General features: G+C 34.3%; 1 protein-coding gene across 1 annotated transcript in view; it reads right to left on the bottom strand.

Moving 5' to 3' along the window:
- Nucleotides 1–14,002, bottom strand: part of LRRIQ1 (leucine rich repeats and IQ motif containing 1) — a 171,021-nt gene that overhangs the window by 29,576 nt on the left and 127,443 nt on the right. The window contains exon 24 of the mRNA XM_010975087.3: nt 1,591–1,723. Coding sequence (XP_010973389.3) covers nt 1,591–1,723 — 133 coding nt within the window. The remainder of the gene's footprint in view (nt 1–1,590; nt 1,724–14,002) is intronic.

Genomic DNA, 14,002 nt, shown 5'->3' with positions numbered 1-14,002 from the left:
ATGGTTAAACACATATATGCTTTATGTTACATTATTTGGGCTGAATTTTATTTCCTCAAATTTTATATGTTCAAATCCTAATACTCAATCCCTCAGAATATGACCTTAGTGAAGATGGGGCCTTGAAAGAGGTAATTAAGGTAAAACGAGGTCATAGGGGTGGGCCCTAATCCAATATAAGTGGTGTCATTGTAAGAAAAAGAGATTAGAACACAGATAACACAGACTGAGGGATAATCACAAGAGGCTGAGACAGGAGGGAAGCCGGCAGGGCACAACCATTGAAGGAATGACACAGCTATTGACCAGGATGCACTGGTTAGAACCAAGATGGTAGAAGATTCGACTTCCAGTAGATCTTGAGCCTCATGGCACACCCACAGGCACCATGACAGTTCCTAGGCTCACCATAAAAGGTCAAAAAGTGGGGGAGGGCTTAATTCCTGGAGATCCTTGCCCCTTTCCCAAAGTAGTTGGAATAATCCTTTGACTCATTAGCATATGAAATTACAGAGCTCATAAAAACTAACAACTCTGCACCTGATAGTCACTCTCTCTCTTGCCTTCTGGGATGGCCCTCACTCTGTCTATGGAGTGTGTATCTACTTTAAACTAAACATCCCCCCAAGCTGTGTCCTCTCTCCCTCTCCCTTTTGAGATGGCCTGCATTTTGCTTATGAAGTGTGGATCTCTTAAGCTGCTTTTCCTTCTGAGTGAGATGGACCACACTCTGTCTATCTGTATCTCTCTTAACAAACTTGCTTTCACTTTACTAAGCCTTGCTCTTCAATTCTTTCCTGCACTAGGCAAGAACCTATTCTCTGGCAACAAGGACACAGTGAGAAAGTGGCCATCTGCAAGTCAAGGAGACAGACCTCCGAAGAAACCAAACTTGCTGACTCCTTGATCTGGGACTTATAGCCTCCAGAACTGTGAGAAAACAGATCTCTGCTTTTTAAGACATCCAACCTGTGGTATTTTGTTATGGCAGTCCTAGAAAATTAATGCATATATTAATGAAACAAAAGGTTATTACCTATTAGGTTCAAGGCACCTTGTTTGTTGCTAAGGGATTTAAATTTTTGATAGCCTCAATCTAGTGAGCTCACCTCTATCCTGTGAAATAAGTAAGATTTATCATCTCACCATAAATAAGAGGAAACTAAAGCATGGAGACATTGAAAATTAGTTACAAGACTGGTAAAGTGGCAGCATCAGGGCTGAATTGTTATTTTAACTGCCAAACACAAATGGTAACAAAATAACAGAAAATAATATAACTTTCAATACATGTGATATTTATAAACAGTTAATGAGTACCATACATTTACTTTATGAAGCAGAATCATTTGTGTGGTTCATCTGTCGACTGTAAGTACTGTAGAAACAAAAGTTCTCAAATATATTAGGGTAAAAAATATAAAGAGTGATTAAACCTATTCTATACAAGAGGTCTTTTTATAATCTGCAATATGGTATATTGGCCTTTGGCTGTGTAAAGTCATGATTGTTTTAGCACAATTAACCTAGGTTTCACTTTTCAAGATGTATTTACAATACAAAAATCTAATTTAAAGGAAATGATCTCACCATTTCATATTTCTGGAACTAGTTGTTTCTTGAACCCCAACCTGTGTATGAAGCCATTGGTATGTATATTCTTTACTCCTTTCTAATTTTTCATTTGTGGTGGTATCCTTATACAGTAATTCTTCTTCCTTACCTAGAGGGAAAAAAATGAAAATCTTATTTGTTATTTAAAGAGATCAAATTTTGGCCAAGCAATTCAGTCTAGGCTAACAATTTTATCACAGGAAAGAAAAAAGCAAAATAATTTAATTCATAGGAGCTAAATCACCTCTAAGAAAAATAATGCCAGTCACTTATAAATTAAGTACTTTTCCTGCTTGAGTTTCAAACCTACCTATTTTGAAATATAAAAGAGATGTTTTAATACAACCAACATTTTATAGGGTTTGTTTTCTCATTTTTTAATTAGAAAATACAAGGAATTATTTTTGAGAGACAGTAGAATTTAAAGTCTAATTGTTCTCATATTATCTTATCCATATGTAGAATTTATAAATTATATTGAAGATACCTGAAACAGAATTTTAAGTAAAACTAAGCTTGGCTTGTGTAAGCTAATACATTTAAGTTAGGAGTATCATTTATATCAGGTGTAGGAAACCTGTGTGAATGCCACAGCAGCTACTTCAAAGATGGAAGGGGAACAGCATAACAGAGAAAATGGGTATGGAAAACATGCAAGAGGAGAAATTACACAAGGTAAGAATATAAAATAACAACTACAAGGGAACATAAGCTATTAAAAAAAGAAAAAAAATCCAACCTTTGTATTTACATTTAAAATTTACTACATATATGTTTGTATTTTTCCAAAACCAACAACAACAACAACAAAACAACAACAACAAAACAACAACAACAAACCTTCAGACATTACTGCTACATCAATGCCATGCATCTGAGTTACACTGAAGACCTGCTGTTTTAGAGTCTTTCTCCTTGGTCTTGGATTTTCAGGCCACTTCTTTTTAGGTGCCATCATCATGTTGAGAGATTTCTAGCTTTGTAGACTTGATTGACAGTACACCAGCAAAGGGCATCTCTTGAAACTAACTCATGGTAATCACACTCACAAGAATTCTATAATTTAAAAGCTGGCATTTAAAATGTCAATTTATTAATTTGAACTATCCTTTCACTGTAAATCTTCGTACACAGAAAGTCATCTTATACTTGCACGCTGTTTGGAAAACGAAGCATGGTGCAAAGTCTATTTTGAATGTTTGGTGCATGTGCACACATATTTAAACAGGTACACACAAGCTTAGTATTTGTCATTCTGAATATATTGAGGAAGGGACATTTATCCCGTCTTATTTTCCTTAAGAGTTGCTGTTGTAATTAGTGAAATTAGTCTATCAATTTCAATCCAAAGAGATATGGGAGCCAATTCTCAGGAAAGCTACAATTTAGGATATTTATTGATCTAAATTACGTTACTTAGAAAGTTAACTTCCTGTTAACGTGTCATGCCACTTTACGTTTCTAAAACAGTTGTACTTCTTGCATCCTGAGCCTAAGCCAATCCCTCCATAGCTGCTGTATTAGAGGAACAATTACTTCACGTTCAAGGGCTGACCACTGAATCCATGAGCAGACAGCATTTTGATAAATGGCATTCCTAATATAGAAACTATAAAAAAGACTCAAACAAAGGGAAGATCTGGCGTTACCACATCCAGTTACTGCACTGAGTACTAAGCCTCTGTTCCAGCAGAGTCCCAAACTTTTATCTGCCTTTCTTGGTTGACCAGACCAAATGTTGAACCCATGAGTGCAATGACAGAAAACAGGGAGGAATCAGTGACCCTGATAATCAGCTGAGCCCATGGCTGGAACCTACTTACTCTTGATTTGTAGAAGATCTTTTTGTAACAAATGTACTTTCAGTGAAAAATAAAAATTGTCTCTTTGTCTTTATGTTTTTTAAAATAGTGACATATACTTGAGTAGTCCCTTTTTAACACACTCATTCTGAGAAGCTTCAGCTCTACAGTAACACTCCATAAACCCTAAGTGGTTTTACATCAGAACTCAGCCAAGGTTCTAAACAACAATCCCTGAGTAAAGATCAGAAGATTTGACTGTAAGGGTCCATCAGTTCATTTTAACCTAAAGGCATAGATTGACAGATTGGCATGAGCTCAGTGTAAGAAACAGAAGTATAGTGGTGACACTGGACGGATATACTCAAAGATACTGCAATTCCAACACTGGAGGAAATGATGCTGGCAAGTGATTTTGGCTAAACCATTTCAGGATTACCTCTGTCACTGAGAAGGAGAAAGGAGGATTTACTGTTTGAAGTTTGCTTTTAGCATCTTGTGTAGGAAGGATGATGGTGATCTAGATTACTTAACAGACACTTGTCACTTTCTAGTCAGGCTGCCCAATAAATCTTTCCTTTTGGTTTTAGAAGAAGCATCAATTATTCTGCCTGCAAAAAAGCAAACCTACTACCTACCTACTGTTCTTTCCTTCTTCTCTGGGTCTTCATTAATTTCTTGTACCATCAACCTAAGGGGAAAAAGTCTCCTTTTGGTTCCTACTGTCCCCTAATTACTGCAGTCTACACGTGCTCCTTTACTTCAATACACAAATTTTAGTAATTTTATTTAAATAAATTAAACTTCTCCAATTATAAAAATAATACATTCTCATAATAGACAATTTAGAAAATACAGAAAACTAAGAAGTCAAAGAAAAGAAAATCCACAAAAGTCTCACTACCTAAAGACAACCACTCGGTAACATTTCTGAGGTATTTCCTAGTAGTTCTTTTTTTCATAGACTTGTTTTGTTTTTTATTTACATACAATTGTATGTATCCTACATATGCTACTTTTCAGTTAGTACTACTACAAATGCATTCTATGTAATGGAAATCTCATCCTAAATATACTTTTGGGGACTACACAGTATGATGCACCAACTTGTTACATGAAGGTTTTTAATTACTCTATGTAATTAATCCATTTTCAGGTGGAATTAAAGATAACATGTCTACAATTGTAAATATGTTGAGGGACATGACATAATCTGTGTTGTAAATAGTTTTAAAAACTTGTACCAATTTACCACATGCTATATGAGGTTACTCATTTCACTAAGCCCGTGGTCAACACTGGGACACTAAATATTTTAAAGCTGCTGATAATTTGACAAAAATATTATCTAGTATGGTCTTAATTTATATGTCTTTACTGCTAGTTAGATTAAAAGTGATTCCATATGAGTATTTATTAATTGTAGATCATAAAGTATAAAATATCTTTTTTGTTTCCCCCAATTATCTGCTGGATTCTAGTATTTCCATTTTTGTTTTCAATTGACCATTCATAATCCTATATCTGTTATCACCGGTGCAAATATTTTCTCCTGCCCATTTTTTGATTTTAATTTCTACTCTATTTTCAAAAGGGGCATTTCTTTTCCTCTAGGCATACAAATCTACCCACTTGCTAAATAGCTTCTAAACTACAAGCCATTTTCCTCTCATAACTTATAGGTTTGTGTCTCTCATTTCAATTGATATATAAGATTTCAGGGACAAATTCTATACTCTTCTAACATTTTATCTTTTGCATTAAAATACAGTGGTTAACAAAATTCTTTTAAGAGAAATATCTTGTCTGTTTCTGTTTTCATTTTCCATTCTTAATTTATTCCAATCTGATTCTATCAAATTGACATTGTCCTCACTAAGAAGGCTTTAACCCATCTTATCTACTAAACATATTTATTCTTTATTTTCATTGTCTTCTCTGCTGAATTCAACTACACAAACCATTTCCTTTGTCTTTAAACTCTCTTCTCTGCAGGATTTTGGAACATCAGACTTCAAGTGCTTCCTTTCAGGCTCCTTTATAGATTCCTTCAGTTGTTGGTGCTCCTCATTCTACGAGTATCTAGGAGCCCCCTATTCCATCCCCACCCCACCCCATGCCTGGCACTGTGCTAGCTTTTGATGACAGTCAACTAGATTTGAATTGTTTATTGCCTCATGGGGCTAGCAGCCTAGAGGACTAGATATTACCAACCCCTGCCTTATTCTGGTTCTCAGTTCCAGCTGAACTTCAGAATCACACCTTATTTTTATCATCATCATCCTACTAAGTCTGTTTTTCCTCCTGAATTCCCAAGTCATCCAGACCAGGTACTCTGCAGTCAACCTTGGCAGCTCATCCCTTATGTAACATCTAATCAGAAACTGGGTCTAGTCTACCTGCTGGGCTTCTCGCTACTGTTTGGCTCCTCCTTTTCATTCCCATTGTCCAATTTTGAAGAGGAGTGAGTAAGCCTCTGCTGATTTACTGACATCCGTGCCTCAGCCCACTACAGTATGGCTTTCTCTGCACACCGTTTCACTAGAACTGTTCACACTGAGTGTACTAATATGGCTAAATCTTTGCGACTTTTTGACGTTCTTATCTCACTTACTCCTCTATAATATATGACGTTGTTGTCCATGCCTCCCTTCTTAAAAGGCTTATTTCCTTTGACTCTTGTTTAATTACACTTATGCTGTTTTTTCTCTGCCATTTTGTCTTAAAGCCCAGTTTCCTTTTCCTTTGCCAACTTTTCCAGTCTAAGGATTCTATCCTGGGCCCAATTTTATTCTTAGGCTATAATCTTCCTGTAAGAGGATATTCATTCAAGTTTTTAAATCACTTTCCTCATCTCCTTCTGAAATGCATCCATCCAAAGCCCCTCCACTTAGATATCCTACAGGTAATTTAAACAGAGTATGTAAAAGCTGAACTCATGTGTTATGCCACCTTTTCCAAATTCCTATAATTCTAGCATCAGCGTCAGTGTAAAACATGGAAACCAGAGTGTTGTACTGAACCAGCATTCTTCCTCACCCTTCAACCGTGGATTTTACCTCCTAAATTCATTTCAATCTATCAAATCTCTGGTATTCACATTCTCACTTATTTAATTTCAATTCATCATTATCTTTTCAATTACTGTAACTGCCTTCTCACTGGTCTTTATGCTTTTGGTCTTGTTCCCATGTATGTATCTCCACACTGCAAATGGTCTTGATAAAGTACAAATCTAATTATGCTCTTTCAGAGGTTAAACTCCTGGTTGTCCACTCCCTTCGGATAATGTTCAAAACATTTTGCATAGCATACAGGCCTTCTATACACCTTCAGATGCCATCTGTTAAGTTCCTGCCTCAATCACCCAGACGTACTATAATTACTCAAAATGATCTCTTTTGCCTATAGACATAATGTTTGGGATTATCCACATTATCAGTGGTGTTCCTGCTTCAGGTCTTCAGGTCTGAGTTTAGAAATTACATTCTTTGGGGGAAGCCCCTGACCGGCCAACACTTCATTCCTTATCTGCATTAGGCTAGAGATGCCTCCAAAGATACTATGGAGACCCCATGATAGTATTTATTACATTATTTTACTTTCTTACTCATGTGTCTCTTTTGCCTACTAGAATATACACTCTTTAAGTGGTACACAGCACGGTGGTGCTCAGCAAATACTGGTACAATTCAAGAACAACCTGTCATGGCTGATGAGCGTTCTTTGAGAAATACAGAGCTGGAATTTAGATTTTTAGTGCAGATGAACTGTGCACTGTGGAGGATAACACATGTCTAAATGTGATTAACTCAGTTATAATAAGAGAAACTTCAGCTCTGAAAGTCAGAATTAGATTGGGATAAAAATTGACAAACAAAGGCAGCAAACTCAAAACCAAAAAAAAACACTATATATATAAGGTGTTTATAAAATGTTGACAAAGTACTCAATCCTAGAGAGAAGTAGTTCAGCTTTAAGACGTTCACCAAAAGAAATGAAGTCTCTTTAAATTAATGGAAATATTTTTTTTTTCTTCAAGAAAAGCAAATTAAGTGTTCATTAAACCCATATGCTTCAAATTAATCAGTTTTCTAAATTTTCAATATAGCATAATATCCTCTACAGAGGGAGATTAGGATTCAATTATCATTTGGGGCACACAAAAAGAAGCTAATTATTTATAGTTTTAATACATATGGCAATTTTCCCATGACTATTTTCTTTTCCCTTAATGGCCTTTCTCAGTAATATAATAATAAAATACTGTTGGTTTCATGGATGGAGATGAGTTCATTTCTTTACCAAAAGCTTTTGGAGGACATGGCTGCATGCTGAGCAAAATGCTTCATGTGATGGAAATATTTTTGGTAACTTTGATAAATGGCTCATTCTATGTATTTTATGCTGGAAAAAGTAAAAATATGATTTACATTATAAAGTATAAGTGTTCTGTATATGTTTACTAAAAGAAGTTATTGCATCATACCACACCAATAAAGCAAAAATAAAATTGGAGTTTGGCATAAATGTCACACTAACAGATTTTTAAATTTATTAACATCTGTATAAATACTTGTTGATAGGCTGTTTATGGCTTCTTCCTTAACCAACCCAATCTGTTGTTGGAAAGTTGACAGCACTGGCATGAAACCAATAACTCTCTAAGAGCCATTTGTGTGTGTGACAAGCAACATCCCTATTCTTTTAAAATATATTTAAATATATATGTAATTGATCACTAAGGAAAAATGACTGTATGAATAAAGAAGATTGTTGGTACAAGAGTTTAAAAACAGAGATTTTGGGAACAGAGCCAAAGCTACACGTAAGAGTCAAAGGCTAATTGCAGCACTAATCAGTCCTTTACATATTTCACTATATTTTATGGCAGAAAAGGTAAAAAAAAAAAAAAAAAAGTACTAGAATAAAAAATACTTGCTTGTTTCTGACATTTGAATTCATTTTCAAAATTCATCTGTTGAGGGGTTTGGGTAATACATTAAGTATATGAATGGTCTTTACGAAAGCAAAGAAAAATAAAAGTGAGTTAGTAAATTATACATTTAAAAATACATGGATTTTGCAAGACACAATTTTCAATACCAAGGAATTGCTAGGGTTATGTAAATCCCTCTGGAATAACAGAACCATTCTTTTATAAAGCGGATATAGTTGTGCTTATTAAATAATCATAAGTATTCTGATTTTAATTTATGTACAATTCTACCTGAAAAAAATATGTTTTCCCATTTATATTGTTCAGTTGAGTTGTAGCTCCTCATTAATATCTTTAGAGTGGATTACCAAATACGACATAAAGGGTGGTTCTTTGGTGTCTTCTGTGAGAGCCACAAAACTCAAGAAAATAGCAGGTTGTTAAAGTTATAAAGATATTAATGTATAATGTGTCTCCATGTCTGCTGTTAACTAGGGCTGAGACTAGAGTAAGGCAAGAGGGAGAAGTGAGATATTTGCCTTAGGCACAACATGTAAGGGGGTGCCAACAAATCAGTAATCAAGATACATAATATTTTGATGTCATAATTTAAAATCAAAATTAATGCAAAAATCCATGATGCACCAAATATCCAAGTTCTAAATGACAGAATCAATAACAGTGCTGAGCCAGGCTCTACTGGAGCCTGAGGTAAAAGGAAAGCTCAGTAATACTAATCCTTCTTTGCCACGGTATTGGCAGCTTTACCCACTTCTAAGTAATGCTAATGAAAGTGTCAAAAGGGTTTGTTTTTAGAACTACTCAGTAGCCATTGTCTGAGATTGCTTTCTACTGTTTGTCCTGAATCAGGCAAACTACTGAGTTTACCACTACAAGAGGCCCTGGAATTCTGACATATAAGAAAATAATTAAAGAATCAATTAATTCAGTCTATATAGGAGAAGCTAAACCCTATTCATCTTTCCATCTGCCTAGCAACTAACTTACCAGCTGTCATGTTGGGCACATTGTTTACCTCCTCTCTGCCTCAGTTTTCTCCTCTTAAAATGTAGTAATCATATAAAGTAATAGAACACATAGAACGCCTAACATATAGTAAGGGTTTTAACAACTGTAGCTGTTTTCCTTTTCTTTTCTTTTCTTTTCCCTCCCTTCTTTCCTTCCTTCCTTCCTTTTCTTTCTTTCCTTCCTTCCTTCCTTCCTTCCTTCCTTCCTTCCTTCCTTCTTTCTTTCTTAAATGAACTCCATTATGCACAGCCTTAATGCTCTCTCAGTTGCCATGGGCTGAGACTTCCCTACCCTGGAGTGAGACTATCTGCAGAAGTTTCTAAATCTAGGCTAAGATCAGGATTCCAGGGGGTCACTGACAGGAGGGGAAGATTCCAGGATTAACCACAAAACTAGACAGAATAATTTTCTGGGGGTGAGTCCAGGAAGTCCTCCTTACCAGAATTCTAAATGTGTAACAGGTATTTTTTAAAATGTATTTTATTTCATAATATATGAGGATTTTAGTGTGTCTCTAATAAAGGAGAATTAATTTCCAAAAGATAAGAAGGGTACACAGTCCTAATTGATTTGAAGTTATTTCAAATAATTTTTAGCAATTGGTCAGTAATAACCATGAAGGAGGCTCCACTGACATGATTCTCTCCTGTTTCACTCTCTCAATTTAATTATCCTTGGAAAATATTCCTCTTTCCAACCTAGACTCCCTCAGGGAGTGTTAATATAGTAGGTCATCCAAACTAGGAACCACCGGATAGAATAATGGAGAGACTGATGATGTAAGTAGGTCGGCTTTCAAAATAACATGGTCATAATGACCACATAAATATCACTGCCACCTGTTTTTTGTTTTGTTTGTCTGTTTGTTTTTTGGTACAGTTTTAGCCTTCAATTCCCTGCCATCTAGAAGTTTCTACTATTTTGTAAAAAAAAAAAAAAAAAACTCTACCTTACTTATTTATATTTATTAACTGAGATCCAAGTACATGGTTAATTTTCTTTACTAGTTTTATTTCAAAAGGAACCAATTAAGTGGTATTATGATACATTAATGATAGAAACTTGATGGACCCAATTAAACACTTTTTAAATCATTGTAATCAGTTTTTAATAGCTATAAAACAGAAATGTTCATTATATATGTATATCTATACATTCATAAAACATTTCTCATTGATTATTTATTATAGAAAGAAGTAAGATAGAAATTATATGTCTTCCCTATGAAAGTAAGTTTCAGCTTTAAACTATTTATACAAATATTAATTTGTGGACCTCTTTTTTTGGAGAAGGTACTGTGGGTGGGGTTTGAAGCAGGAAGGGCCCTCTATTGGATAAGTCACTCCCTTACCCTTAGTTTTGTCATTCGTGAACTTAGGAGGAAAAGCAAAACATGGAGTGCTTCAAGAATTTGTGTGTTTTTCTTAGTGTTGTCAGTGTTTTGGATTGAGGCCATTCAACAGGTGTGTAGTGTTATCTCACTGTTGTTTTGGTTTTTTTAAATCCATTTTAAAAATCAAGTTGGTTGTTTTCTTATTGCTGAGTCTTAGGGGGGGTTTTGGTATATTGTGTGTAACAGTCCTTTATCAGATGTGTCTTCTGCGAACATTTTCTCCCAGTCTGTGGCTTGTCATCTCGATTTTGATAGTGTTTTTCACAGAGCAGAAGTTTTAAATTATTTATTACTTGCATCATGCTCTTGATGTTGTATCTAAATGGTCATTCCCAAATCCAAGGGCACCTAGAATTCATCTCTGATGTAGCTATAGTAAATACATAAAGACTAATTCCCTATCCTTTGGTTAATAATTAAACAACATGATGAGGAGTTCTAGTAAATATCTATACCTAAGAAACTGACATTAAGATCTATTCTTAATACTTGGAGGTAGCTGCCTCAGGAGAACAGAGGATAGAGTGCGATTTGTTGAACAACCAGAATACTCTCTAGGGACTTTATATATATCATTGTGTCTTTACAACATCCTTGTAAGAAATATATAATTATCATCCATTTTTTTGATAATGAAATTAAAGTGTTGAGCTTATGCAAGAGTAACATGAATTTGAACCCACATTTGCCTGACGCCAAAGCCCACAGTGCTTCCACTTCATCAGGGAGCCATCTTTTCCCATGAAATTCCCCTTAATGCCCTATTTCTGAATATGGAAATAAATGACATTTAAAATGTTCTTAATATACCAGCTGTAATAAATAACACAGAATTTCTTTTTCTCTTGTGGATAACTTTCGGAAAATAAGGAATGATTCTGAAATAAAATTTTCCACATTTTGTCTCAGAGGAATTTGTAAATTTCTACTAAACCTAATCAGATGTTAAATTATGGGAATAAAAAAGAACAACAGATATTCTAGCCATAGAAAATTATGTATGAATTGGTCAACAAACACAGTATTCTATAATGCTGTACTTTTCCTGTAGTAAATACTTAGATATATAGCTTTTTCATGCATATGAAGAAAAAATTTGTGACTACTTAAAGCATATTTCTTATCCATGCTCTCTGAAAAACAAAAGCATTTTTAGCTGAGTGTTTCTATGCTACAAAAGAACTATAAAACAGCATAATTTGACCTAAAGAAAGTGGAACAAATGGATTTTTCCCCCTTTTTCTGTCTTCTCCTTTTAAACTTAAATGTAAATGGTTTGACTTTTTTGTTTTTCAATTTAAGAAAACAATTTCATAAAGGGAAAAGTTTTACAAACTGAACACTCAAAATCACAGACAGTAAATAGAATATAATAAATATTTTGGTTAGATTAATCATATCTACAGGACTGCTTTAGTTTAAATTCTAATAGAAGGAAAGCAGATGTAAATCATTGGTTTCATATTCAAAACTAACCAGGTGGAAGTGTTGTCAGACAATTCTCCATTTCAGAACATTTGGGAAGTGTGACCCTAACTAGACTTTTGTTACAGACAATCTTTCCAAAAACATTTGTATACCAAACAGTCTTAGAAGACAGAGATAGTGTCTCCTTTGACGCAAAGGGCAGATCTGTTGGCTGTCCAGTAGAAGATCATGTTTTCTCATCAGTACAAAAGGCAGTTTAATTTGCAACCCACTATAAAATATTTGAGCTTCCTAAGCTTGGGGTTTCTCAGCTGTGACAAACCTACCTTGAGCTCAGTATCTACCAGGACTCCTTCACTTTACTCCTGTGGAGGCTGAGGGCTAAGAGAACCAACACAATTATGCTAGTGCCCAGGCTGCTTGCTGTGCTGTGAATAATAAAGCCCTCCGTCCCTGACCTCGGAGTCTTGTATCTTCTGCCAGCATCACAGAATGACGTTGGGATAACTTTCTCTTCCACCTGAAAGTGGGATCCAGTCTCAAACTCTCAAGAGTTTTTGACACAGAAGAACTTTACTCATAAGAGTAAAACTGTATACAGCAGAAAAAGAGAAAATCTTTTGCTTTTGAATCTCAAGTAATGAGGAAAAAAAGGAGACAGGTTATCTTCAACACAGTTGTAGTGAAACTGACAGGTAATACCTTAAAAGCAACAAGAGAAGGCAGAAGAGAGTTCAATATCTTCAGTGATCTGAAAGTTCTATGAATGAAAGAAAGTTACTGTCAAACTGGAATTCACCAGAATAAGGACAAAATACAGAAACATTTTCATATTAACAAAAGCTGCGTTTGCTACTAGCAAACCCTTTTTAAAGATATTTACTTAAATGGACAGTCCTTTTCACAATAAAATTCCAGATGAAAGATCCATATTGCAAGATGATATAAGAAATTCATGAATAAGAAATATGTTCATAAAATCAAATATAAATTGACAGTATAAATAGCAACAATAATGTCTTGTGAAATTAAATATGTCAAGTAAAAGAGAAAAATATTAATACATAATTCACTATGGAGCTGAATTGAATTAATATGTTCAATGGTTCCTATATTCCCTAGGAAGAGCAAAGATTAATTTTAGATTATTTTAACTATGTCATGTTATGATTTCCAGAGTAAAAACTAAGATGAATATATGTAAACAGTATTAATTCCACTTTAGTACAAAGAAAACAATAGGAAGAAAAGAGGTATTCAATCCAAAATGGAACAAAGAAAGTAAAGAAAAAGAACACAGTGTATTCAGGCTAATAGAAAACACAAAATAGATATTCATTCAACTATATCAGTACTTATATTACATGTAATTGGTTAAATAACACAGTTAGCAGGTAACAATTGTTTCTAGATTTAAAAAAAAAATCCAAAAGTCAAACTTAAATTATGAAGGTACAGTAAGTTTGATAAGTAATTAAGTAAGATTAATATGTAATTAAGTAAGATTAATAAGTAATTTAATAAGAAATTTTGAAATAAGTGAAAATGAAATGAAAATAAAATACAACTTATTAAATATGTAAAATGCAGAAAAAATAGTGCTTACAGGGCAATTTATAGCACTGAATGCATATTTTAGAAAAGAAGAAATATCTAAAATCAATAATCTAAGTTTCTACCTTAGGAAACTTGGGAAAAAAGAGCAAATTAAATTCAAAGTAAAGAGAAGAAAACAGTAAGAATTTGAGAAGAAATCAATGAAATTGAAAAGAGGAAATCAATAGAGACTATTAATGA

Source organism: Camelus dromedarius, chromosome 11, assembly GCF_036321535.1.
Source record: "Camelus dromedarius isolate mCamDro1 chromosome 11, mCamDro1.pat, whole genome shotgun sequence".
Lineage (NCBI taxonomy): Eukaryota > Metazoa > Chordata > Mammalia > Artiodactyla > Camelidae > Camelus > Camelus dromedarius.
Note: the sequence above shows the minus strand (reverse complement) of the source record. Positions and strands in the feature narration are given on the sequence as shown.